General features: G+C 40.9%; 1 protein-coding gene across 3 annotated transcripts in view; it reads left to right on the forward strand.

Annotated features, from left to right (window-relative positions):
• The window catches only part of LOC132829666 (A disintegrin and metalloproteinase with thrombospondin motifs 19-like), a 520,482-nt gene that overhangs the window by 20,074 nt on the left and 476,058 nt on the right, over positions 1–24,350 (forward strand). For all 3 annotated transcript variants that reach the window (XM_060847015.1, XM_060847030.1, XM_060847023.1), the window contains exons 3-6: positions 886–1,048; positions 12,582–12,754; positions 14,983–15,066; positions 22,148–22,305. In XM_060847015.1, the coding sequence (XP_060702998.1) occupies positions 886–1,048; positions 12,582–12,754; positions 14,983–15,066; positions 22,148–22,305 (578 nt within the window). The remainder of the gene's footprint in view (positions 1–885; positions 1,049–12,581; positions 12,755–14,982; positions 15,067–22,147; positions 22,306–24,350) is intronic.

The following is a 24,350-nucleotide window of genomic DNA, read 5'->3' on the forward strand; positions in this document are numbered from 1 at the left end:
AAGGGACAACTTAATTTTTCCAATAAAATTATCCATTGTTTACAAAATGTCTATACTGTACCTCTTTTGTAACTGAACTGATGTAATTATTGGTCTATTTCTATGGTGATACAGAAAGCTTCCCATTTTAAATCTTATTAATCTTTTAATAGTGTCCAAGGATAGTCACCTTGAAATACCTTGAGGCCGCATTACTGACGATTCCATTTCACACCTATATGTTATTTTGTACATCATGTTATGAATTGGAATAACTTTGTAATTCAGTTATTTAAATATGATATTTGTACCGGATTTATTTAGTTGTTGCATTAATCTTGCTGTACATTTTGAGAATTGAAGGAAATATTTTGAAGATTGGTGTGAGTGGGCAACTTGAAATTTGTGATCAGCCTGGCAAGTTAAGTAGAAAGTTATATTTATCAAAGTGAGGAATGAACAAACCGCAGAATGGAACAGTCTTCCTCTTGTCATGCTTTGACAAAGTCAAAACAATGCAGGTAGATATGACATGGGTCAGGTATGACATGGGTCAGCTGCAAGGGACAATTCTATTTCATTGTTTTGCTGCATTTAAGCTTTAGAAGAGCACCTCCTACTGCTCCAGTGTGGCATTTCAATTTTATGTTGCAGACTTGTATGCATTGAGAAGCAAATTTAGACTTATGCAAATTTATTTAACCTGTGATCCATAACAGCTGCCATAAAGAAGAAGGAGATGTTTATCCTGTTTGTCTGGCTTGGGTTTTAGTTGAAGTCCCAGCATTGCGATGACTGGAATCTAACATGCATTGCTACCCAATCAGACATTAATGCAGCATTTCGAAAATGTGCACTCATACACACAGGGGGATTTTCAACTTTTCTTTCTTTTAAATTTTGTAGATGGGGTTCATTCAGATTAATGAAGAATTTATATTCATTGAACCTCTGAATCACACCTTGGCTGTAACAGGATATGCCCACCGTGTCTACAGGAGAAAACGGTCAATGGATGAAAAATCAGCAGAAAAGCAAGCATCACAACCATTGTGTGGAGTTTATACAGGTATACACCTTTTTCTGAATGGATCCTTTGAAAGGCATGACGTCTATGTCTGAGTGTCTCAATAGGTTGACTGTTGTTGGTATTAGTTCTTGTCTTATCATCTATAAATTACAATATTAGTGGATAACACAAAATGTATTTACTTCTTTGCTATTATAATGTAGGCACAAAATTATTTTGAATATATTAACACCTCAACTAAAATAGTCAAATGTGTAATATAATTCAAACATCTTAAGGATTTATTTGCTAATATTGCCAACAGTGATTCTAAGTTAATGAGCACAACTTTTATATCTGTTCATTTTTTTTATTGTTGTTTCAGGAGTGATATTGCTATTTTTGTTTAAATATTTGCTCAACCAAATATCAAGCAGAAATGTATAAACTGTCACTTTTTAAACAAAATGTAATTGTTACTGCTAGCAACGTTTCATTCTGGGATTATAAAATGATCTATTAAAGTATATGCTGATGTATTAGTCAGTTCTGATGGAGAATCATTGATGCAAAACATTTCACAAAAAGGGTGAAATAGATTATTAATGAATTCACAAGTAAAAACAGATTGTATCTCTTCTTGCCTTCAAATTTTGCCCTTCATCGTTCCTGCCCTGAAGACTTTCGACTTTTGCTGATACACTATGAATGCAGTTCTATAGATATGGTCATGTGAAGTGACTGGTCCAATGTCTTTATTAATCAGAGACTTTTTTCTTCACCTAACACAGCATTTTTCTGCAGCAAAAACAAAACAAAAAAAATGCTTAAAATTGGATTAGGTTATTGGCTGCTTAAACTCACTCTCACATTTGGTAAGGACCATAGCTGATCTGTTTGTGGCACTAATCCAGTCTCTTGCCTGTGCCTTCACAAACTAATGATTACATTCAAGGACAAAACTGACTGATTTTTATTCAGTCCCACTGTTCTTGGATGGAAAATGTCACATATTTAAAGACCCTCAAAGAGAAAAAAATTCCTCCTGACTTCTGCCGTAAATGGGAGACCCTTTATTTTGAAAATACAAGTAGAAGGTGGTTAATACACAATGTGAAAGAGTGAAATCCTTCTCAAATAAGGCAGCAAAAGTTAGAGGGACATAGTCAGTCTTCTCAAATATTGAAGGTGTTGACGTAAAACAAGATATTTAATTGACCATGAGCATAGGACAGATTAAACATTGATGAGCAATAACTGTTACACCATGCAATGGTAATGATGGATCTTTGGCAAATGAATATTTTACTTTTAAAACCAAAACTCAAAAATAATCAATCTGTTTTGAAACAAATTGGTGTTGAGAGGTCTGCTGACCAATATGTATGAACCTACACAAGGCTGGGAGTTACCCTTGTTGTTTCAGAGTTTTAAAATGCAAACAACCCATTAGAACAGTTTGCAGAGAGGACATTGAGTTACAGCAGGTCTCTCCTGTGGATTTAATGGTTGTCATTGTCACTGCTGAAGTCTAGTACACAATGGTTTTACTGACCTTTTGGAAATAGAGCAGAATTCCACAGAAAGGGTGTGGGGAGAAACCCATTTGAAAACAAGGAGATGCTAATGGTTGAACTCAAATATTACTGTGTGTAAATACTCAAGTTGTGAGGTAATTTATGTATGAAGAATGGAAAAAAAATTGTAGTCACCGGGCAGAAACCAAGCTGTGAAATAAACATTTATTAACATATAATTTGAGTCCAGTTTGGATCAGTTTTGACAGACTGAGAGAGGACAACAAAATAAAAAGACCTTGCCCTAAAATCCACCAGCAAGCAAGGAATTTGGGTTAGCTTTTATCTATCAATCTGGAGGTCAAACCAAACTTTGGCTACAAACTTTAAATCCACAGGAGAGATCTGCTGCATGTTAATGTCTTTTCAGTGAATTGTTCCAGAAGGTCATTTAGCACTTTAATGTCCTGACGCTGACTGGAACAAGCCTGGAACCTACTGTTGCAAAACACCAAGCCACTGAGACTCCATCACTAGAAGCTCCCAACCACCATTTTATTAATGAGCCATAGGGGGATCATCAAGCCCACAAGCTTCGAGTTTCCATCTCAAAAGATTAAAATATAATAGTGAATTAATGCACTTGCAAGACCTAAATAGAGTCATAGAGTCACACAGCACGGAAACAGATCCTGCAGCCCAACTAGTCCATGTCAACCATAATCCTAAACTAAACTAGTCCCACCAGCCTGCCCATATCCCTCCAAATTTTCTTATTCATGTACTTATCCAAATGTCTATTATTAAGTTGTAACTGTACCCGCATTCACACCTTGCTCAGCAAGTTCTTTCCTTACACGAACCACTCTGTGTAAAAATAAACCCTAATTTTCTTAAATCTTTCTCCTCTTACCTTACAAATGTGCTCCCTAGTCTTGAAATCCCTCATACCAGGGAAAGGCTCCTGCCATTCACCTTTTCTCTACCCTTCATGATTTTTAAAATCTCTGTAAGGTCATCTCTCAACCTCCTACGCTCCAGTGAAAAACATCCCAAACTGTCCAGCCTCTCCTTAAATGTCAAACCCTCCATTCCCAGCAAAATCCTGGTAAATCTCTTCTGAACTCTTTCCAACTTAATAATGTCCTTCTGATAATATATGCTACCTCATTTGCAATCCCTTTTGTGTGTGTGCTTGCATGGATGCCGATGCAAATACATTTAAACTCCTTTTTAATTGATTCATGGGATATGGGGAGTGCTGACTGGGCTGGAACTGATTGCTTATCCCTAATTGGACTTGGTAAGGTGGTCGTAAGCTGCCTTTTTGAACTGCTGAAGTCCAAATTAAAATAATACCTCCCGTTGTTTAAGACTTAGAAGAACACTTCATGCTGATTTTATTGATTTGAAATGTGGAGAGAGTGAGGACTGCAGATGCTGGAGATCAGAGCTGAAAAATGTGTTGCTGGAAAAGCGCAGCAGGTCAGGCAGCATCCAAGGACCGTTCCTGAAGAAGGGCTTATGTCCGAAACGTCGATTCTCCCGCTTCTTGGATGCTGCCTGACCTGCTGCGCTTTTCCAGCAACACATCTTTCAGCTTTATTTGAAATGTACCTAGTCTGGGTTTCTGATCCATTATCGCTTGTGGAACAGAGCGAAGGAAGAGTTAACAACTTTACCAATTAATTCAAATCTAAAATAGCAGTCTGATTACTTTGAGCACTCACTGGCTGTCCTTCTTCAAACCAACGCTGGCCATATTGCTGAATCTTAATGGGTGCAGGAAAGCTGTAATACTATTTGAGGGTGATTGCAGACTGTCACTTTCCTATTTATTCTACTTGGTTATGTTACTCAGATTAGAGAGATGATGCAACGGTCCTTTCCTTTTTTTTCAAGTTTCAACTAGCCACTTTGTCACTGTTACAGATGAAATCATAGATTCATAGAATCATACACCATAGAAACAGACCCGTCAGTCCAGCGTGAACATGCTGACCAAGTTTCCCAAACTAAACTAATCCCAATTGCCTACGTTTGGCTGTATCACTGTAAACCTTTCCTACATCTCTTTCAAAAGTTGTAACTGTACCTGCGTCTACCACTTCCTAGCTTAAATGTCAAAATCAACTCCAGAATATGAAACTGATTTCACTAAAAGTAGTCCCACTGAATAAGGATGGAAAAACTTGTAAGAGCATTCATTACAAACACTAGTGTGGATTAGTTAATTGAGTTAATTGAGTGATTTGCTTTGGTGCTGTAGCTTCAATGTAATTTTAGATCGTCAATGCTGTTAACCAACTGATAAATGCTGAAAGGAATTGAAAGTTTTGCATACACCTATAAACAGATACTCAAGGAGCGCTTACTTTTAGATGTTCCTGAATTGTTGACACCATGGAAACATTGTCAATAGACAATAGGTGCAGGAGCAGGCCATTCTGTCCTTTGAGCCTGCACCACCATTCAATATGATCATGGCTGATCATCCTTAATCAGTATCCTGTTCCTGCCTTATCTCCATAACCCTTGATTCCACAATCCTTGAGAGCTCTATCCAACTCTTTCTGAAATGAATCCAGAGACTAGGCCTCCACTGCCCTCTGGGGCAGAGCATTCCACACTGCCACCACTCTCTGGGTGAAGAAGTTTCTCCTCATCTCTGTCCTAAATGGTCTACCCCGTATTTTTAAGCTGTGTCCTCTGGTTCAGCACTCACGCATCAGCGGAAACATGTTTCCTGCTGCCAGAGTGTCTAATCCTTTAATAATCTTATATGTCTCAATCAGATCCCCTCTCCATCTTCTAAACTCAAGGGTATACAAGCCCAGTTGCTCCAGTCTTTCAGTGTACGGTAGTCCCACCATTCCAGGAATTGACCTCGTGAACCTACGCTGTACTCCCTCAATAGTCAAAATGTCTTTCCTCAAATTTGGAGACCAGAACTGCACACAGTACTCCAGGTGTGGTCTCACCAGGGCCCTGTACAGCTGCAGAAGAACCTCTTTGCTTCTATACTCAATCCCTCTAGTTAAGAAGGCCAGCATGCTATTAGCCTTCTTCACTACCTGCTGTACCTGCATGCTTACCTTCATTGACTGGTGTACAAGAACACCAAAAGGACCAAGGAATAAAGGAACGTGAAGGCGAGAAATATGAGAGGTTGTTTGAGATTTTGACACATCCAGGAAAAATGGAATAAGCTTGGACTCTATTGAAAGTTTCTGAGAATAAAGGAGGTTTAGCATGGAGCAAGAAACTGAGGAGTAAAGTTCAGCACCAATGTGGTTCAGAGAACGGACCATAGGTGTGCTCTGTCTGGGTTTTGAGAGGTTAGCCAATTCACTAACATCTGTTCTGTTTCTCCATCAAAGTGATTTTTATTGGTTCAGTTAATTGAGAATGTTTTAATAATGAAACTGATTGGAGAGTGTCATTTGTGAGGTTAAAAAATGTTAATAAAAGAAGCAGGAGTAAGGAAGGAACCTTTTATAATTGTCTTTGCAAAATTATAAGAGAAATACTGAATCTAGTGACCTGCAAAAGAAGCAAAGGTGAAATGAGGAAAATCCTTTCCACTGGGTATGAAGAGTAATGTGTAAGAGTAACGCGGGGAGAGCGCAGTGCCTCGGCTTCTCTAACCCCCTCAATGCTATCACATGTCTTCTTGCTGCTCATCCAATCACAGGAAGCTGCTCTCCCAGTGTTTTATTGTTGATGAGCCTGTCAGCAGCAAATATGGCAGAGAACCAGCCTGTGATTGGAGGATGGCAGAGAACCAGCCTGTGATTGGAGGATGGCAGAGAACCAGCCTGTGATTGGAGGATGGCAGAGAACCAGCCTGTGATTGGAGGACCAGCTGCCAGAGAGTTGGATATCTGCATGTACAGAGGTGACTGTCTCTGACTGGTTGTCCTGTGATTGAATTTCTTAGGGCTTTTGGAGTAGAATTTGCCCCTTGCTGCTGTGTGTTTTGTGCCACTGGCAAGTCGTCTAACTTCAGTGGTGAGCTTGATTTGTTTTAGACCCTTTAGGGGTCAGGGACAAAGCAGTGACCAGGCAGTGTGCCAGTTCTCCAGCTCCATCCCGTTCTGAACCATCATCCCAAAGCAGGATGGGATATTGACCATCAGTCTCAGTCAGACCCTCTGTGGAAATATTATTGAAACTGGCAGGAGAGGCTGAGAAAGTGTCCGTAGTACCATAGCACCCTTACAGTATTGAAGCAGGCCCTTCAGCCCATCAGGTCCACACCCAACGTTCTAAAGTGCATCCCACTCAGATCCTGCACTTCCAACGATTAATCCATGTAACCTATACATTCTTAGTCACTAATTTAGCATGGCCAGTCCACCTAAGCTGCATATTTTTGCACTGTGGGAGGCAATTGAAGCATCCAAAGGAAGCCTGCACAGATATGTGGCAAATGTGCAAATTCCAGATAGGCAGATAGTTGAACAAGGGTGGAATTGAACCCAAGTCCCTGGCACTGTGAGGCAGCAGTGCTAACCATTGAGCCACCATACCACCCCTGTTAAAAAAGATGAGTGTTCTCAAATTTTATAAATGGAGCTGGATGGTACAAAAGTAAGTATGATAGGAGGTGACTTCAGAAAACACTGCTTCAGCCTCAAATGAAGCATAGTATTCAGTCTTGGATCCTGTACTTTAGGAAAGATATGAAGACTGTCAAGGATGGGTTTAGATTAGTTCACAGGTCGGCACAACATCGAGGGCCGAAGGGCCTGTTCTGCGTTGTATTGTTCTATGTTCTCTTCCAGGGATGAGGATGGAGAGGCTGGGGTTCTTTCCTTCAAGGAGAGAAGGTTGGAAAAGGATTTGATTCTGGTGTTCAGAATTGTGTGAGGCCTAGCCAGAGTAGGTAGGGAGAAACTGTTGCCTTCAGCAGTTGGATGGAGAGCCAAAAGATACCAATTTAAGGTGATGTGCAAAGGAACTAATGCTGACTTGGGGGAAAAAAGCATTTTAATGCAATAGGCAGTTAGGGTCTTGAATTGTTTGCCTAAGAGTAAGGTGGAGACAGGTACATACATGGCTTTAAAAGGAATTAAGTGCCTGAAAAGAAAATAAAAAATAGTTGGAGGACTTGTGAAAGGTTGGGATATAGTTCCAGTTGAGTTATTCTTGTAGAGAACTAGTATGGACACAGAAGGCTGAATGGCTCAGTCTGTGCTATGAAAGTGGGATCTCCACTTCTCAGGAACAGGAGGAACTGTCAATCTAATTAGCTGGCACTTCAGTGATTCCAGCAGAGCCAGCAGTCCCAGCGATCCCAGCAGTCCCAGCGATCCCAGCAGTCCCAGCGATCCCAGCAGTCACAGCGATCCCAGTAGTCCCAACGATCCCAGCAGTCACAGTGATCCCAGTAATCCAAACAGTACCAGCGATCCCCATTACCCCAACGTTTCAACAATCCCAATGGTCCTAGCAATCCCAGCATTCCCAGGAGTACCAGCGATTCTAGCGATCCCAGTGATCCCTGCAGTCCCAGCAGCAAGCAGTAATCGCAGCCAGGGCTACAGTGATCCCTGACAAGAAGGTCCACAGAGACTTGACTTCAAGGGAAATCCAGGAATTTGGCTGGAGAAGCGTTGGGAATCCTAGTAGTTAGGTGAGGGGGCGGGGGAAGCAAAGGGAGCAGGAGGCCTTGTTTGAGAGACCACAACAGCAGTGTGATCATGTTATGGATGGGAGCCTCTGGCCATAGGGAATCCACAAAAGGGTGAGCCTCCCATTCCTACCTTTTATCTGGCTCTGGGAAAATAGTGGACTGACCACTTTCCTTCTGCCTTTGCATCGTATTATGATGACAGAGATGGAAATACAGCCTTGGGGGCCTTTAATTGGCAACTTAAAGACCACAACTTGCCTAAGGATTGGCTGATACCAGGCTGATGGACTCTCACCACAGTATGAGGGCCGCACTGAGCATAGTGACACTGGGCTGGCCACTTGCTTATTTTGTGTGTTTCCCTCCACCTTCCCCCAAAGGGTCAGTTGAGGTTGTTAACTGTAAAAGTAAGGAGGTCTGCAGATGCTGGAGATCAGAGCTCAAAATGTGTTGCTGGAAAAGCGCAGCAGGTCAGGCAGCATCCAAGGATTTCAACCTACTGCGAATCCTCTTGCAAGGATGCCTTCCTTGAAGAAGCTCTCTTCCTCCCTCTACAAGGATTTCAGTGAGTCCCTCTCTCACTGCACACCCCAGGTCATCTCCTGTGCACAGAAGCTCTTCAACCACGTTCTCAAACAGACTCGTTACCACAGCCACATCTCCTTCCTCAGCACCTGCCTACGGAACCGACTGATCCCGCACGGACTCCGGACTACGTTCTGACCAACAAAATTTGGACCCAACCAGGACAACTTTCCTGAAGAAGGGCTTATGCCTGAAACGTCGAATCTCCTGCTCCTTGGATGCTGCCTGACCTGCGCTTTTCCAGCAACATATTTTCCACTGTAAAATTAACACTAGTACAATTTGTGGTGTTTCCAGTGCCTGAGGCTATGTAAGTAAATGCAATGTATAAATAGTTTATTAAATGTGCCAATAGGAGGTGGAAAGTGAAAGAGTTCTGAATTGCGACATTGACCTGCCATTTTCTGATCTTTTGCTTTATACTTATAACCTTTCACCAGCACAGTAGATGTTAGTTCGAGCTTATTTACATTTTCATTAGTGTTTTTGCTCTCAATGACTCATGTGGTGTCTTGAGCAGAATCAATCAATAAAAAGACCTTTGATTTAATTATTTTTAGCTTGCTTTGAAAAGCTGTGCCACTATTGTTCTTAAGTTTAACTTCACAATCTTATGGTGACCTGAGCTAACTGTTACAATGCGATGACTAATTATAAGTAAAATGCTGTAAATGTAATTATTTACAGTTGGCAACGTTCTTTGCGAACAAGTAAACTAGCAAATAATTATAAAATATATGAATGGGAGCCTTTGTCATAGATCATGAGAATAAATGATCTCTGAGTGATTATTGAAAGATATTTATCAGTGCATAATAACATAATTTTGGATAGTGATTATAGCAATTATTACCGTATTAAGGTCTATTATCATCCTAAGTTAGATAATAACCTCCTACATGAAAGAAAAATTACAATATAAAGGGAAACATTTTAAATAAAGATTGAATATCTTTTTGGTTAAAAGCTGTCTAATACAATTTCAAACCATCCCGGTTCTTCACAATAATCCCTTTGTAAATTCCTCTGACATTTCTCAAACTATTTCTTTAGAAAATGGTCATTTGCTTGACACAGATGGGAATGTTGAGCTTCAAAGAATTTAGAATTTTAACAACGTTAATTAGAGAGAGAAATCTGGTAGAATCCAGAGAGAAAGAGAAATCCATTAACTGGGGAATAAAGTATGTTCTCCAACTCTCTCAGAACTGTTGCTCTCCCAAACCCTGATTTCCAGCTTTTTCAGTTATAGAGTTAAGACTGAGAAGGTGATCAAAGACATTTTGCTGTGGATTTTAATTATTCTACGGTAAAGCCAAGCCAATAAACATAAAAGCTTCATTGCCATGAGCACTTGGAGGTCTAGTTGCTTTATAATGATACACAGTTTGAACTTGTTTAACTTTTCGCTGAGAAATTTAACTGCAGAAATTAATTACTTCATGCCTACAGGTGAGCTGGTTGCATTTTTCTTTGAAATAAAGTTTGCTTTAGGAAATGCTTGCCGATGCGTGAAAGTACATTTAAACATTGGAGTTGCTATTTCCAGCTTCATTGTATTGTTTGTGGCTTGCTGTGTGACAAAGTTTCCTGAATCACATTAATCTCCTGTGAGTTACCAGATGCGTAACTGCTGTAGATTTGATTCAATCTGCTGTGATAACATCTCAATTTGATTAATTAGGGAACTGACCATAGGAAATAGGAGAAAGAGTAGGCCATTTTTTAAAAATTAGATTCCCTACAGTTTGGAAACAGGCCCCTCAGCCCAACCCAACCCCCTGAAGGGTAACCCACCCAGACCCATTCCCATACCCTATATTTACCCCTGAAATGTACCTAACACTATGGGGAATTTAGCCTGGCCAGTTCATCTGACCTGCACATCTTTGGATTGTGGGAGGAAACTGCAGCACCCGGAGGAAACACACGAAAACACAGGGAGAATGTGTAAACTCCATGCAGACAGTCGCCCGAGGCTGGAATCGAAATGGAGTCCGTGGGCACTGTGAGTCAGCAGTGTTAACAACTAAACCACTGTGCTGCCCAAAAATTGGTCCATTTAGCCCACTCTGCCATGTCTCAAGATCATGCCTGATCTTCTACATTTAATGCCATTTCCTCACACTCTTCCACGTCCATTGATAACTCCTGCATTACCCTCCGATCCCTTGCTAGCTTCCACATCTGGAGATCTAGCAGTCTCTGTCATAAATCAACCAAAGAACTGAGCTTCTGCAGCCTTCTTGTTTAGAGAATCCTGAAGCCTTACCACGCTCTGTGAGGAAAATCCTCTCCATTTCAGCCCTAAATGGCCTCGCTTTTCCTGAGACCTAATCCCCTGGTTTCTACACGATTTAACCCTCAGAAGCATCCATCCTACATCGAGCCTATTGAGCCCTGTAAGAATTTTGTACGTATCAGTAAGTTCACCTTTCACAGTTTTAAAATGGAGGGAATATAGACTCAGCCTCCTCAATCTTTCTTCAGAGAATGATCTTGATGTCCCAGAAAACTTATGTGTGATGTATATCCTTTGTAACAAATGTGTCCTTCCTTTGGTCAGGAGAGCAAACTGTACAATGTGCTATAAGTATTGTCTTACTAAAGGCTTATACAATTTCAGCAAGAGATCTTTACTCCTGTACTCTCATTCTCTTGCAATAAAGGCCAGCATGCTTGCTAACTCTCATGTTAGTTTTCAGTGATATATGAACAAATACCCCAGGTCTGTTTGCATATCAACGTTTTCAAGGCGGGAAAATAAATGAGGAAAACTAAAACAATCAATGCATTGATCCTTCAAATTGACTGATCTAGTGTAATATAAACATATCAATTGGTTTCTCAGCAAGGTTTCCTGTATCTAACAGCCTGACGTATAAATGGAAAAATTCATAACATATTACTAGCCTTTCTTCAAGGTCTAAATTTATTGTGTGTCTTATGTTAGTGTCAGGCAAAAACAAGAACTGCAGATGCTGGTAACCAAAGTCTAGATTAGAGTGGTGCTGGAAAAGAGTGGTGCTCCTCGGATGCTGCCTGACCTGCTGTGCTTTTCCAGCAACACTCTAATCTAGACTTGTGTTACTGTCAGTCATGTCTCACTTGTTGCATTCTCATCTCTGACTTAGGAGTTTGTGTCTTCTAGTTTCACTCCAAAAACTTGAGTCTAGCACCTTGGCTAAAACTCCAGTACAATATTGAGAGGGTATTCCTGCAGAATGAGATGTTAAACTGAAGTTGCACTATTTTTTTCTCAGATGGAGGTTCTTTGAAAGCTTGGGACTATAACCTGGTGTTGTGTGATGCTGACAAATATTTGTCCCAAGGACAGATCATCAAGTCGTTATGTTTGTGGGAACAAACTGTTTGCAAACTGGCTGCAGTTTTTCTCACATTATAGCAGTGACTACACTTGAAAAGCCCTTTCACCATAAAGTACTTAAGACAACACAAGGTCATGTCAGGCTCTATATCAATGCAATTTGCTTACTTTTTTTTCATTTAACCAATGTATTATTTTTTCCACTGGCAACTTTGGTTCCTTTGGGGAAGTTGGAAAAAATCTCTTTGTTGTTTATCTCAGTAAAGACAGCTGAATAACTCAGCCTACAAACAAATTAATTCTGGATGTTAGCATCCTTTTGTTATCAACTTGACTCTTGTTGTAGTGATTTGTAGCTGACACTACTGACAGAAAATTCTGCACAGAGACTAATGTGCTATAGCCTCTTACAATGTGCTGACTTTCTAGTGTTGATCATTGCTTAAATTGTTTCTAAGTTAGTATGGGAAAATTATGTTAGTTGTCTTAATATCTTGTTAACAATTTTTCAATTGTGTTTTACAGATAAAAAAGAATCCAAAAATAGAAAACAAATGGAGAGAGGAAGAGGCAGGAGATACGCATATAAATTATCACATGACTATAACGTAGAGACCTTAGTTGTTGCTGATACAGCAATGGTCAACTATCATGGAGCTGATGCTGTCAGAAGGTTCATTTTAACTGTCATGAATATGGTGAGAATGAATTGTAGTTGTATTAAACATGGTTGAACAATTACTAACGTAATAACAAACAGTAAAACATGAATGGTTATATATTCTGACACAATCCTGTTGTGGCCCAGATTTCCTCCTTCCCCCACAGCCCCAACTTCTCACGACCTTAAAGAAAAACATAAATTGCTGGAGAAACTAAGCAAGTCTGGCAGCATGAGTACAGAGAGAAACAGAGTCAACATTCCCATTCTAGTGACCCTTCTTCAGATTGCCAGACCTGCTGAATTTCTCTAGCAATTTCTGTTTTATTTTTGTTTCAGATCTTCAGCTTTCATGGTTCTTTGGTTTATTCTCACGGACCTTGTTTGAGTCAGCAACGCTGACCACTTCAGAGACTTTGTCTGAAGGATTTTAGTGGGGTGGTGGCTCTCCTTCCAGACCATCCTTCATCTCCAACAGGGTATCACTGCTAGGGACTGACACAGGAACTCTGAGGAGTTGCAATGACTGCCTGTCTGTAACTAGAATTCCTACTGGGAACTAGGCCTTGGATGTCACCTGAGATCACAAAGTTTGAAAATGTTTGGCTGTGTTTCTGAACCCTTGTATGAAGACAGCTTGCTGCTCACATGTCATATTTTTCGGGGCAGGGTGGCACTCCAGATTGACATGCACTTCTATATTTTGTTGCCTTTTGAACATACATTTACAAATATCTATCAGAACCATCAGTAATTGATGGAGAAAAATAACCTTATGATGAATGTAAATCTTCATCAGGAACAACTTAAATGATTTGTATTGCTGAAGGAGTTAACCATATAAGACCATCAGACCATCAGACACAGGAGGAGAAATTAGGCCATTCCGCCCATCAAGTCTGCTCTGCCATTCAATCATGGCTGACAGGTTTCTCAATCCCATTCTCCTGCTTTCTCCTCACAACCCTTGATCTTCTTGATAATCAAGAAAATCAAGCTATTTCAGTTTTAAATATACTCAATGACCTGGCCCCCACAGCCTTCTGTAGCAATGAATTCCACAGATTCACCACTGTCTGGCTGAAGAGGTTTCTCTTTATCTCTGTTCTAAAAAGTCTTCCCTTTACCCTAAGGCTGTAACCTTGGGTCCCTATCTCTCCTACCAATGGAAACATCTTCCCAACATTACTCTGTCCAAGCCATTCGGTATCTTGTAAGTTTCAATTAGATCCCACCCCTTATCCTTCTAAACTCCATCATGTATAGACCCAGAGTCCTCAAACATTCTCTATATGTTAAGCTTTTCATTCCTGGGACCATTTTCGTGAACCTCCTCTGAACCCTCTCCAGGGCCAGTATATCCTTTCTGCGATATGGGGCCCAAAACTGCACACAATACTCTAAATGAAGTATTTGAATTATTGCCTGATATCTTGTAATTTTTCAATACAAGACTTGAGTTTTGAATGTGATGAATACTGTCCATTTGTTTGGATAACTACAATTACAAAGAAAATCTATACAGCTTTGGATATGCAGCTCTCTTGATTGACATCCTATCCACCACCTTAAATATTCACCCCTGCCAGCCCTGACGCAATGTGGCTGCAGTGGTTATTGTCTACAAGGTGCACTGAGCAAGGCATTGAGGTGTCTTTGACAGCACTGTCCAAATCTATGATCTCTACCACGTTGAAGGTCAAGAATAGCAGGCACAGGGGAACACTGCTACTCACAAGTTTTCTTCCAAGTTGCGCACGATCCTGACTTGAAGTAAATTACCAAGCCTTCATTGCCACTGGGAAAAATTCATCAGCTCCCTTTCTAACATTAACTATGCCACAAAGGGTTTGCCAAGACAAACTCAACACAGTTGATTGTCACTTTCTCAAGGAATATTATGGATTGGCAGTTACTGCTGGCTTTGCCAATGACACAATATCCAATGAGCCAATAATATATAAAACAAAACGTAGGATAGACCCAGACCAAATTGATTAGAAAAATCAGTTAAATTTGAAACAAAAAGCTTAGACCAGGTATTGTTCATGGGTTCAGTGTGGAACCTAAATGCCCGCATAATTTTAAAACGTTGACATCCAAGTTCCCCTAAGCAATATCCAGCTACTGGGGCATTTTCATCAACATTTCTTTTGTCAGGTTCCAGTTATAATGTGCATTTCAGCTGTCAGTGTGATTAATGTCCCTGGATATTGGTGCATCTGCTTCAAGCACTTTTTTTTTGCTACAAACGTTATTTTCTAGGTCTTCAATCTGTTCCAACACAAAAGTCTTGGCATACAAATGAACCTACGAGTGACAAAACTTGTTTTGCTTCATGAAACACCGGTAAGAAGAATATTAGTTCATTGTGGAGTGTAAGAAACGATGTATTATTATGTGTAAGATTATACTATATATGTAATGGCTTGAAATGTCTGCTTTAAAATAAAGTATTGAGTGTTTTGCAGCTGCCCCATAATTTAAACCTAATGATATCTTGAATGTGTCTCTTGCAATGAAAGTAAATGCATGTCTGTTCATGCAGTCTTTTCTCCAAGATGTGTGCCCCTCTGTTAACACTAAGGCTAGAAGCAATGGACATATGACTATTCTTTAAGAATGCTATTATTTACATCCATCCTTATTTATTACATTTAGGTTAATTTCATTGATGTTCTGTGACAGCATTAATGTTGTTTTATGTAGTGTAAGATCTGTTAAATGATGTACAATGAGATCATTAAGTGGAATATCAATATGTCTCAGATGGTAGCATTTGGTCTGGGTTCCAATCAAATGAGTAAAAATTCTAAGCATGTCACTAAGATCCCTCCAAATGGCTGGCATTCATGAGGAATGGAGAGGTTGCAGCAATTTTTCTTCTAATTTCCCTTCATTTTGCACACCTGATTTGTTGCATTGTACGCTACTTTTATGTTTGGAGTGCACTTCACATGTTTTTCATTCATGCACGTAGGTGTCATTGTCTGGGCCAGTATTTATCGCCCATCCATGTTTCCTTTGAGAAAGGTGGTAGTGAGCTGACTTCTTGAAGCTCTGAAGTCCCTTTGGTGTTGGTACACTATAATGTTGTTCAGAAGGGAGTTTCAGGATTTTAATATATTTCCAAGTCAGGAAGTTGGGTGATTTGGAGGGGAACTCACAGGTGATGTTGCTGGTATGCCCTTGTCCTTCTAGATGGAAGTAATCATGGGTTTGGGAGGATCTTTGGTGAATTTCTGCAGTGCATTTTGTGGGTAGTATACACTACTGCCAATGAGCGTTGGTGCTGGTGGGAGTAGATGGTTGTGGATGTAGTGCCAGTCTAGGTGGCTGCTTTGTCCTGGATGGTGCTGAGCTTCTAGCATGTTATTGGAGCTGCACTCATCCAGGCAAATGGGGAGTATCCACCATGACCCTACCTGTACATTGTAGGTGGTGGACAGGATTTGGTCAGTCAATGGATGTGTTACAGACTGTAGGATTCCTAGTGTCTGACTTGCTTTTGTAGCCATAGTATTCAGTTGGCTAGTCCAGTTGAGTTTCTGGTCAATGGTAACCCCGAGAATGTGATGGGGGGGATTCAGTGATGGTAACACCATTGAGTATCAAGGTGCAGTGGTTAGATTGTCTCTTGTTGTAGATAGCCATTGCCTGGCACTTGTGCATTGTGAGTGTTTCTTGCCACTTTTAGCCCAAGCCTGGATATAGTCCATGTCTTGCTGCATTTGGGCATCTGCTGCTTCATTATGTGACAAGTTGCAAATGGTGCTAAACATTTTGTAATGATCAATGAACATACCTACTTTACATTTTATGATGTCAGGAAGGTAATTGATGGAGCAACTGATGATAGTTGGACATAGGATGTTACCCTGAGGAACTCCTGCAGAGATGTCCTGAAACTGAGATGACTAGCCTCCAACAACCATGCACATCATCATTTGTGTGAGTTAGGACTCCAACCAAGGGAGAGCTTGCCCTGATTCCAGTTTTGCTGGGGGCTCCTTGAGGCCACGCTCAGTCAAATGAAACCTTGATGTGAAGGACTCTCACTCTCACTCTCATCTCAATAATATAAAACAAGGTTAAACAAAGACCTGCAAATGGTGAAAATCTGAAACAGAAACAGTAAATACTGGCATAGTTCAGGAGTCTGGCAGCATCTACAGAGCAAATGTAACGTTCATGCTTCGAGTCCAGTGGTTCTTCATTCCCCCACCTCTGAAATTTAGCTCATTGTCCATTTTCTGAACCAAGACTGTAATAAGATCAGGAGCTGAGTGGCAGGTTATTGCTGAGCAGGTGCTGCTTGATAGCACTGTTGATGATACCTTCCATCACTTTACTGGTGATTGAGAGTGGGCTGATGGGACGGTAATATCCAGTTGGGATTTGTTCTGATTTTTGTGTATGGAACATACCTGGACAATTTTCTACACGGTCAGGTCAATGTTAGTGTTGTGACTGTACGCTTTGCACAACTTAGAGCGACGGCTACTGGTACAAAGGCTGTCATCCCCTGCATAGGGTGATCCAGACTACTATATGTTACACAACTTGGATGGAAAGATAGCAATTTGCTAGCATGCTCCAGGTGAGGATTTGCCATTTAACAACTGGATGTCTCTGTTTGAACCTGTTTTGCATATTTAACTGTGACCTTGGAGTAAAGGTTTTCCTTGTAAATCAGGAGGAGCAGGAGTCTTTCCTCATAGTCCATATTGTCAGGATCACAAATCAAATCTCCAGTCAGCTATAGGTGTAGTGAACTTGTAATTGCAGAAATTGTTTTTCACAAGTGGGACATGTTGGCAAAAGCTTACTGTAGTAAATTCAGTGGTTGCCTGGTGAGAAACTCTGGAATGTTACACCTGTAAACAGTCAAAATATCTTCAAATGGAAAGACCAGTAAGGTAGAGAAAACAAGAGGCTGACTACTCAATACCTTATTGGAAGAAGGCCATCAGCTGTAGACATGTCTGTGTTTTACCTTCACACAGTATCAAAAGTGAGTTGAACAATAGTCTGTGTGTTAGTACCTAATGTTCTAGTGTGTGAAATAGTGTGCTAGAAAGGTCATGGTTTTGAAAACAGCGATTTAGCATTCCTGTACTACAGGTAAAGAAAGGGAAAAAAACTCTCTACCACTCTGAGTAGTGCCATTCAGCCATTGATCAGTAACTAGGACATAAGATTTCAATCAACATGCAAAGCCAGGCATCTTGAAACCAACTGTTTTACTACCAACCTGAATGTTACCGGTAGCATCTACTCTACCAGCCACAGTGTTCTATCTAATGCAGGGTTACAGGGACAGGTCTGGGTGAGATGTTCTTTAGAGGATCAGTGTGGATCTGATGGGCCGATTGGCCTGCTTCCACACTGTATGGATTCTATCATTTCATGATTCTATAATCTACTCTTCTTGAATTGCTTAGATTATAATGTTTTACAGCATTTTATTGTAACTTTTACCTTTCTTTTGGACTATTTTCTTATTCCCAATCTGTGTGTATGTCTGCACATTATTAATTTTTCTGGTGTTTAGTAATAAATAAACTCACTCTTTTCTTTAAAACCCACCAAATTCAAGTTAAAATGGTTCCTTTTAAAACAAACTAATTTTATTTTGGAGAAAGCTATCCATAAAGGACGTGATCTTTTTTTCAGTCATCTTGTTTTGACTAACACAGGGACTGGGTGAATTAAGAAGGGGAGCCAGTTCAGAACTTCTCACCCAGGAGTTTAATGAATCAGGGTATCCCAACTGGAACTACACACAGTGTGGAAACCTACCCAGGACTTGGTTGTACCACAAGATTACACAATCGTGCTACCCTTACATGAATACCGACACACCCCTCCCTACATGAATACCGACACACCCTTCCCTGCATGAATACCGACACACCCCGATCACACCCAGTTTTGGGAACTTGCTCCCTTTGGATTCAAATCTACATTTCCTCACCCACATCATTTGCAGATATCAGCAAGAAAACATTACTACTTCCCCAATTATTCTTTTTCCGTTTTCAGTCTGGATTCAGTCTGTCTGGAGGACGAGCTGAATAAATTGTGATTATAAATTTATTAATTCTGATTCTTGTGTCAACTTGCGTGTAAAGCAACTGATCACACAATGGTCATTTTTTTTTATATGGCCATGCGCAGAGCTGGTTTTGCCAGTGCTGCCAATGTCTAATAAATGCATAAACGAGACAAAAATTTGCTGTTCTTGTACTCAACCATCTCCTGTGAAAAGCATATTTGTCTGAGATTTGCAGTGATTCTGCGAGGTAAAAACAATGACTGCAGATGTTGGAAACCAGATTCTGGATTAGAGTGGTGCTGGAAAAGCACAGCAGGTCAGGGAGCATCCGAAGAGCAGGAAAATCGACGTTTCGGGCAAAAGTCCTTCATCAGGAATAGAGGTAGAGTGCCTGCAGGGTGGAGAGATAAATGAGAGGAGGGTGGGGGTGGGGGTGGGGAGAAAGTTGCACAGAGTACTCCCCAAGTGAGTGGGGGAGGGAATGAAGGTGATAGGTCAGGGAGGAGGTTGGAGTGGATAGGTGGAAAGGAAGATAGGCCGGTAGGTCAAGTCGTGGGAACAGTGCTGAGCTGGAAGTTTGGAACTGGGGTGAGGTGGGGGAAGGGGAAATGAGGAAACTGGTGAAGTCCACATTGATGCCCTGGGGTTGAAGTGTTCCGAGGCGGAAGATGAGGCATTCTTCCTCCAGGCGTCAGGTGGTGAGGGAGCGGTGGTGGAGGAGGCCCAGGACCTGCATGCCCTTGGCAGAGTGGGAGGGGGAGTCGAAATGTTGGGCCACGGGGCAGTGGAGTTGATTGGTGCAGGTGTCCCAGAGATGTTCCCTAAAGCGCTCTGCTAGGAGGCGTCCAGTCTACCCAATGTAGAGGAGACCTCATTGGGAGTAACGGATACAATAAATGATATTGGTGGATGTGCAGGTAAAACTTTGATGGATGTGGAAGGCTCCTTTAGGGCCTTGGATGGAGGTGAGGGAGGAGGTGTGGGTGCAGGTTTTGCAATTCCTATGGTGGCAGGGGAAGGTGCCAGAACGGAGGGTGGGTTGTAGGGGAGTGTGGACCTGACCAGGTAGTCACGGAGGGAATGGTCTTTGTGAAAGGCGGAAAAGGGTGGGGAGGGAAATATATCCCTGGTGGTGGGGTCTGTTTGGAGGTGACGGAAATGTTGGCGGATGATTTGGTTTATGCGAAGGTTGGTAGGGTGGAAGGTGAGCTCCAGGGGCATTCTGTTAAATACTTCACTGTTCATTCAATAATGCTAAACTTTAGTTTTTGCCTCTGAATATAGTGGATTGCACTTGGAAGTGGTTTAGAATTTCCTTAATAATATTTAAGTGTTGAAGTGCAAACTTATTTTATATATAGAAATAACTACATTAAGAATCTGTGCTGTCACTGAACAGGGCGGCAGGGTGACTCAGTGGCGAGCACTGCTGCCTCACAGCGCCAGGGACCTGGGTTTGACTCCACCCTTGGATGACTGTCAATGTGGAGTCTGCACGTTCTCCTGTATCTGTGTGGGTTTCCTCACACAGGTCGTGCTAAATTGCCCACAGTCTCTAGGGATATGTTCAGGCTAGGTGGATTGGCTATGGGAAATGCAGGCTTACAGAAAGAGGTTAGTGGGATGGGTTGGGTGAGATGCTGTTCAGAGGGTTGGTGTAGATTTGATGGACTGAATGGTCTGCTTCCACATTGTGGGGATTCTATGAATAGTCATGATACTGCCTATTTCCATGTTGTATTTTAATCTTGGAACAAGATTTCATGTTGGCTGGTTCTCACTCAGTGTTTGCTGCAGCAATTTCTTTATGATGAATTTTTTTCCTTGTGCACAGTGTGTGCAGCTCCCCATTAGGAGGAAGGCATTAGAAACCCTCCGTGCTGGGACCACAACTGCTCACAATATACATTAATGATTAGAGAAAGGAAGTGAATGTACTGTCGCCAAATTTGCAGGCAGCACAAAAATAGGTGGAAAGGCAAGTTGCAAGAGAGATACAAACAGGTTACAGGGAGATATAGATACGTTATGTCAATGGGCAAAAAGCTGGCATATGGAGTTTATATGTGGGAAAATGTGAAATTATTCATTTTGGAAAGAAAAATGAAATAACTGCAGAAAGAGGCTTGGGGGCACTTCCACACAAAACACAGAAAGCTAGCACACAGGAGCAGCAGGGAATTCGAGTCTTTTGGAATGTTGGCCTCTATTTCAAAAAGGGAGTATAAGAGATGGGAAGTCTTACTACAACTATACATGGTGCTGGGGAGATCACATCTAGAGTACTGTGATCAGTTTTGGTCCCTGATTTAAGGAAAGATATCTTTTCATTGGAGGCAGTTGAGAGAAGGATGATCCCTGGGATGGGGAGGGATTGTTTTATAAACAAAGCTTACACATGTTGGGACTCTACTCAGGGGGGTTGAGAAGAGTGAGGAGTGATCTCATTGAAACATATTACAATATTTAAAAGACATTTGGACATATACGTGAATAAAAAAGGTTTGGAGGGATATGGGGCAGGAGCAGGCAGGTGGGACTAGTTTCGGACCAGGGGACACAGTCTCAGAATAAAGAGGTACCATTTTAAAAGTGAGATGAGGAGGAATTTCCTCTCCGACGGTTGAGAGTCTTTGGAACTCCTTGTCACAGACTGGGGCAAAGTCCTTGAGTATAATTGATTCTTGAGATTCTTGATTATGAGGGAAATCAAGAGTTACGGTGAAAATGCAGGATAGTGGATGTAAGGAATGTTGAATCAGCCATGATCCTATTGAATGGCAGAGCAGACTTCAGGGCGGAATGGTCTGTTCCTATTTCTATTGCTTATGGTCTTATGCTCATAATGTCCAGCCATCTAACAGGCCAATGCATAGTGTGTGAGCTCTGAGAATTTAATACCAGTGATATAGACATAGCTATTACTGGGGCAAGGATGGTAGTTTAGTGTAGGACAGAATGGGGGTATTTGGTGATATGGTGGATGTGACTACCTGGGAAGTACTGATTAGGACAGGACATGGTAGGGATAGGATCAGGAATGACGTGAAAGGAATAGAATGTGCATTTCATGAGGAGGATGACATGGGAAGGATTGAATGTTTTGGGGTATGGATTTTTAAAAAAAAATTGCAATAGGTACAGATTTCATCGCTTGTGTTTAGCAGATTTGGTTGTGAAAGTTTTTATCAGTGGAATGCTAATTAGAGTGTGAAGTGGAGCAGACTGATTCAAACATTATAGGAGTATCCTGTCTTAATCAAAATGGATTTATTGCAGCACTAAAGATAAATGTTCCACTTAATTACCTCAAATACTAAAGATCTCATTTAAGACATGCGATTAGAATTAATCATTTTAATTACCTTGTAGGAAGACCTTTATATAGGCCACCATGGGGAAAAGATGCTGGAAAGTTTTTGCAAATGGCAACATGAAGAATTTGGAAGGAAGAATTATTTCCATAGTGATATATCTCCCAGTTGGAGGGAAGATTTACCCGCTGTTGATGCAGCCATCCTGATAACAAGGTGAGAACAGCAGCTACTTTAGTGTTAACTTGGCGCTTTGTGTAACTTTTGAATAGATCACCTCGAAAGACATCCTCTTAAAATTGTTCAAAAACAAGTGAAAGCCTAATTGTGGCAAAATGTTTATACAGTGTCTTTAAAGTAGTCAAACATGACTAGGTATCTCACAGGAGTGTGAGAAAACTTAATTAAACATTAAGCCATGTAAGATGATGATGAAAAGAATGGTCAACATTGTTCTGGTGCATCATATAAAAAAAGCTGCAGAGGGGAGTGGTTTAGAAAGGGAGTTGTGGATCTTTGGTCTGAGACAACTGAAGGGGCAGTTGCCAATGTTTGAGCAATTAAAATCAGAGATACTCAAGTGGCCAGAATAAGTAAAGTGCAGAGGTCTCAGCAGTTGTTGGGCTGAAGGAGGTTAGAGGAATGGATAGGCATGAGGTGAAGGATTAAAATCATTTAAAATCCATGATAATTTTAAAATCAACTTGTTGTTTGACCAGGAGGTCAAGCATGGGAATAATATGGGACTTGGCATGAGGAAGGACCTCATCAATCGAATTTTGAATGACTTCCGGTTTATGCTGGAGATATATGGGAGATCAGTGTGAGGTATGGTGGACTATCAAATTTAAAAGTAACATAGATATGAATAAGAATGTCATGGGCTTGATCAAGGTGAAGTCAGGTATTGTTATTGTGGTGGAAGTAGGCGGATTAGTGATGAAACATGTGGGTGGGCTCACCTTAATGCGATGTAGAACATCAAGGTTGCAAACAATCCATTTAATCTCAGTCACCTGGGAGAGGGATAGCGTCAGTAGTTAAGGACAAAATGTGGAGGAGGAACTGAAGAAATCAGACAGGATTTTACCACAGGCTTCAGATCTGATGTTAGGGCTGTCTTGATCCTGCATTTTCCAGGAATCAAACTGGCATTGATATTCTTAGAGGCAGTTCCCTCACAGTCTAATTCCAAATATGTACCCTGTTAAGGATGATAGGAGGGATACAGATGCTATTGTAACTACAGGGCTTGTAACTATGAAACCATGGCAGCCTCCATAAGGAGGGGGTGGGTGCTGTGGACTTGGTTTTAAAACCGGGATGTGATGAATTTGTGGGTCTCCAAGGCAGCATCAGGAAAGCTATCTCATTGGTTGTTGCAGCCATTTCTATATCGATGAGTATTTTCCCAATCTGAAGCCTATGTGTACCTCCTTTTAGGTAGTAACTGATTACCAATACGTGACTTCAGAGATGCCTCATATCCAGCCACCTAAATATGCGTTGAGAAAAATGCATGAATATACATGTTTCAAGAGTTTTGAGTCCAGCTGTGCTGTTAAATTTTACTTCATGGATTATTAGAAGATGATAGCAATACTTTCACAATTTTCATCTGCTTTCTCTCAGCATCTTCAGATCTATCCTATCCAGTGGTGGCAGCTTATCAACTCTTATTTGAGCCAGCCTTTCTAATATCTCTTTATTTAAATTAATTTTTATCCAAGACACCAACCTCCCCTCTCAGGATGACTTTGGCAACATGATTTTTCTTCATAAAGGTAGATGCAAAGTTTAGTGTCTCTGCAATGGGTCTGCCTCCATGCATAGATATTCTTTGTGGTCCCTCATTAGCTCTAATTTTACTGTTTATATGCTTAAAGAAGACTTTTGGATTCCCTTTTATGTTCGCTATGAACCGTATCCACTTTCTTTGCCTTACTTATTTCTTTTCTGCACTTTTATATTCAACTAGGTTCTCGCTATGTTATCAATATGATCCCTGCCGTACACAATGTTTTATCTCTTAATTCAACTGTCTCTCTGTTTATTATTCAGTGAGTTCTGGTTTTGAATGCCCAGCTTTTTGCTCTTTGTGAGAATGTTTTTCAACGGGGTTGAACAACTCCCCCCTGAAAGACTATTCACTATTTCCATAGAGTCATGTTTGTCAATCTCTCACTCTACGTTTTTGTGGGACAAACACATGAAATTTCTTTGAATCTCTTTGAAATTGGCACTCCTCCAATTTGATATTT

This window comes from Hemiscyllium ocellatum, chromosome 2 (assembly GCF_020745735.1).
Source record: "Hemiscyllium ocellatum isolate sHemOce1 chromosome 2, sHemOce1.pat.X.cur, whole genome shotgun sequence".
In the NCBI taxonomy this organism is placed as follows: domain Eukaryota; kingdom Metazoa; phylum Chordata; class Chondrichthyes; order Orectolobiformes; family Hemiscylliidae; genus Hemiscyllium; species Hemiscyllium ocellatum.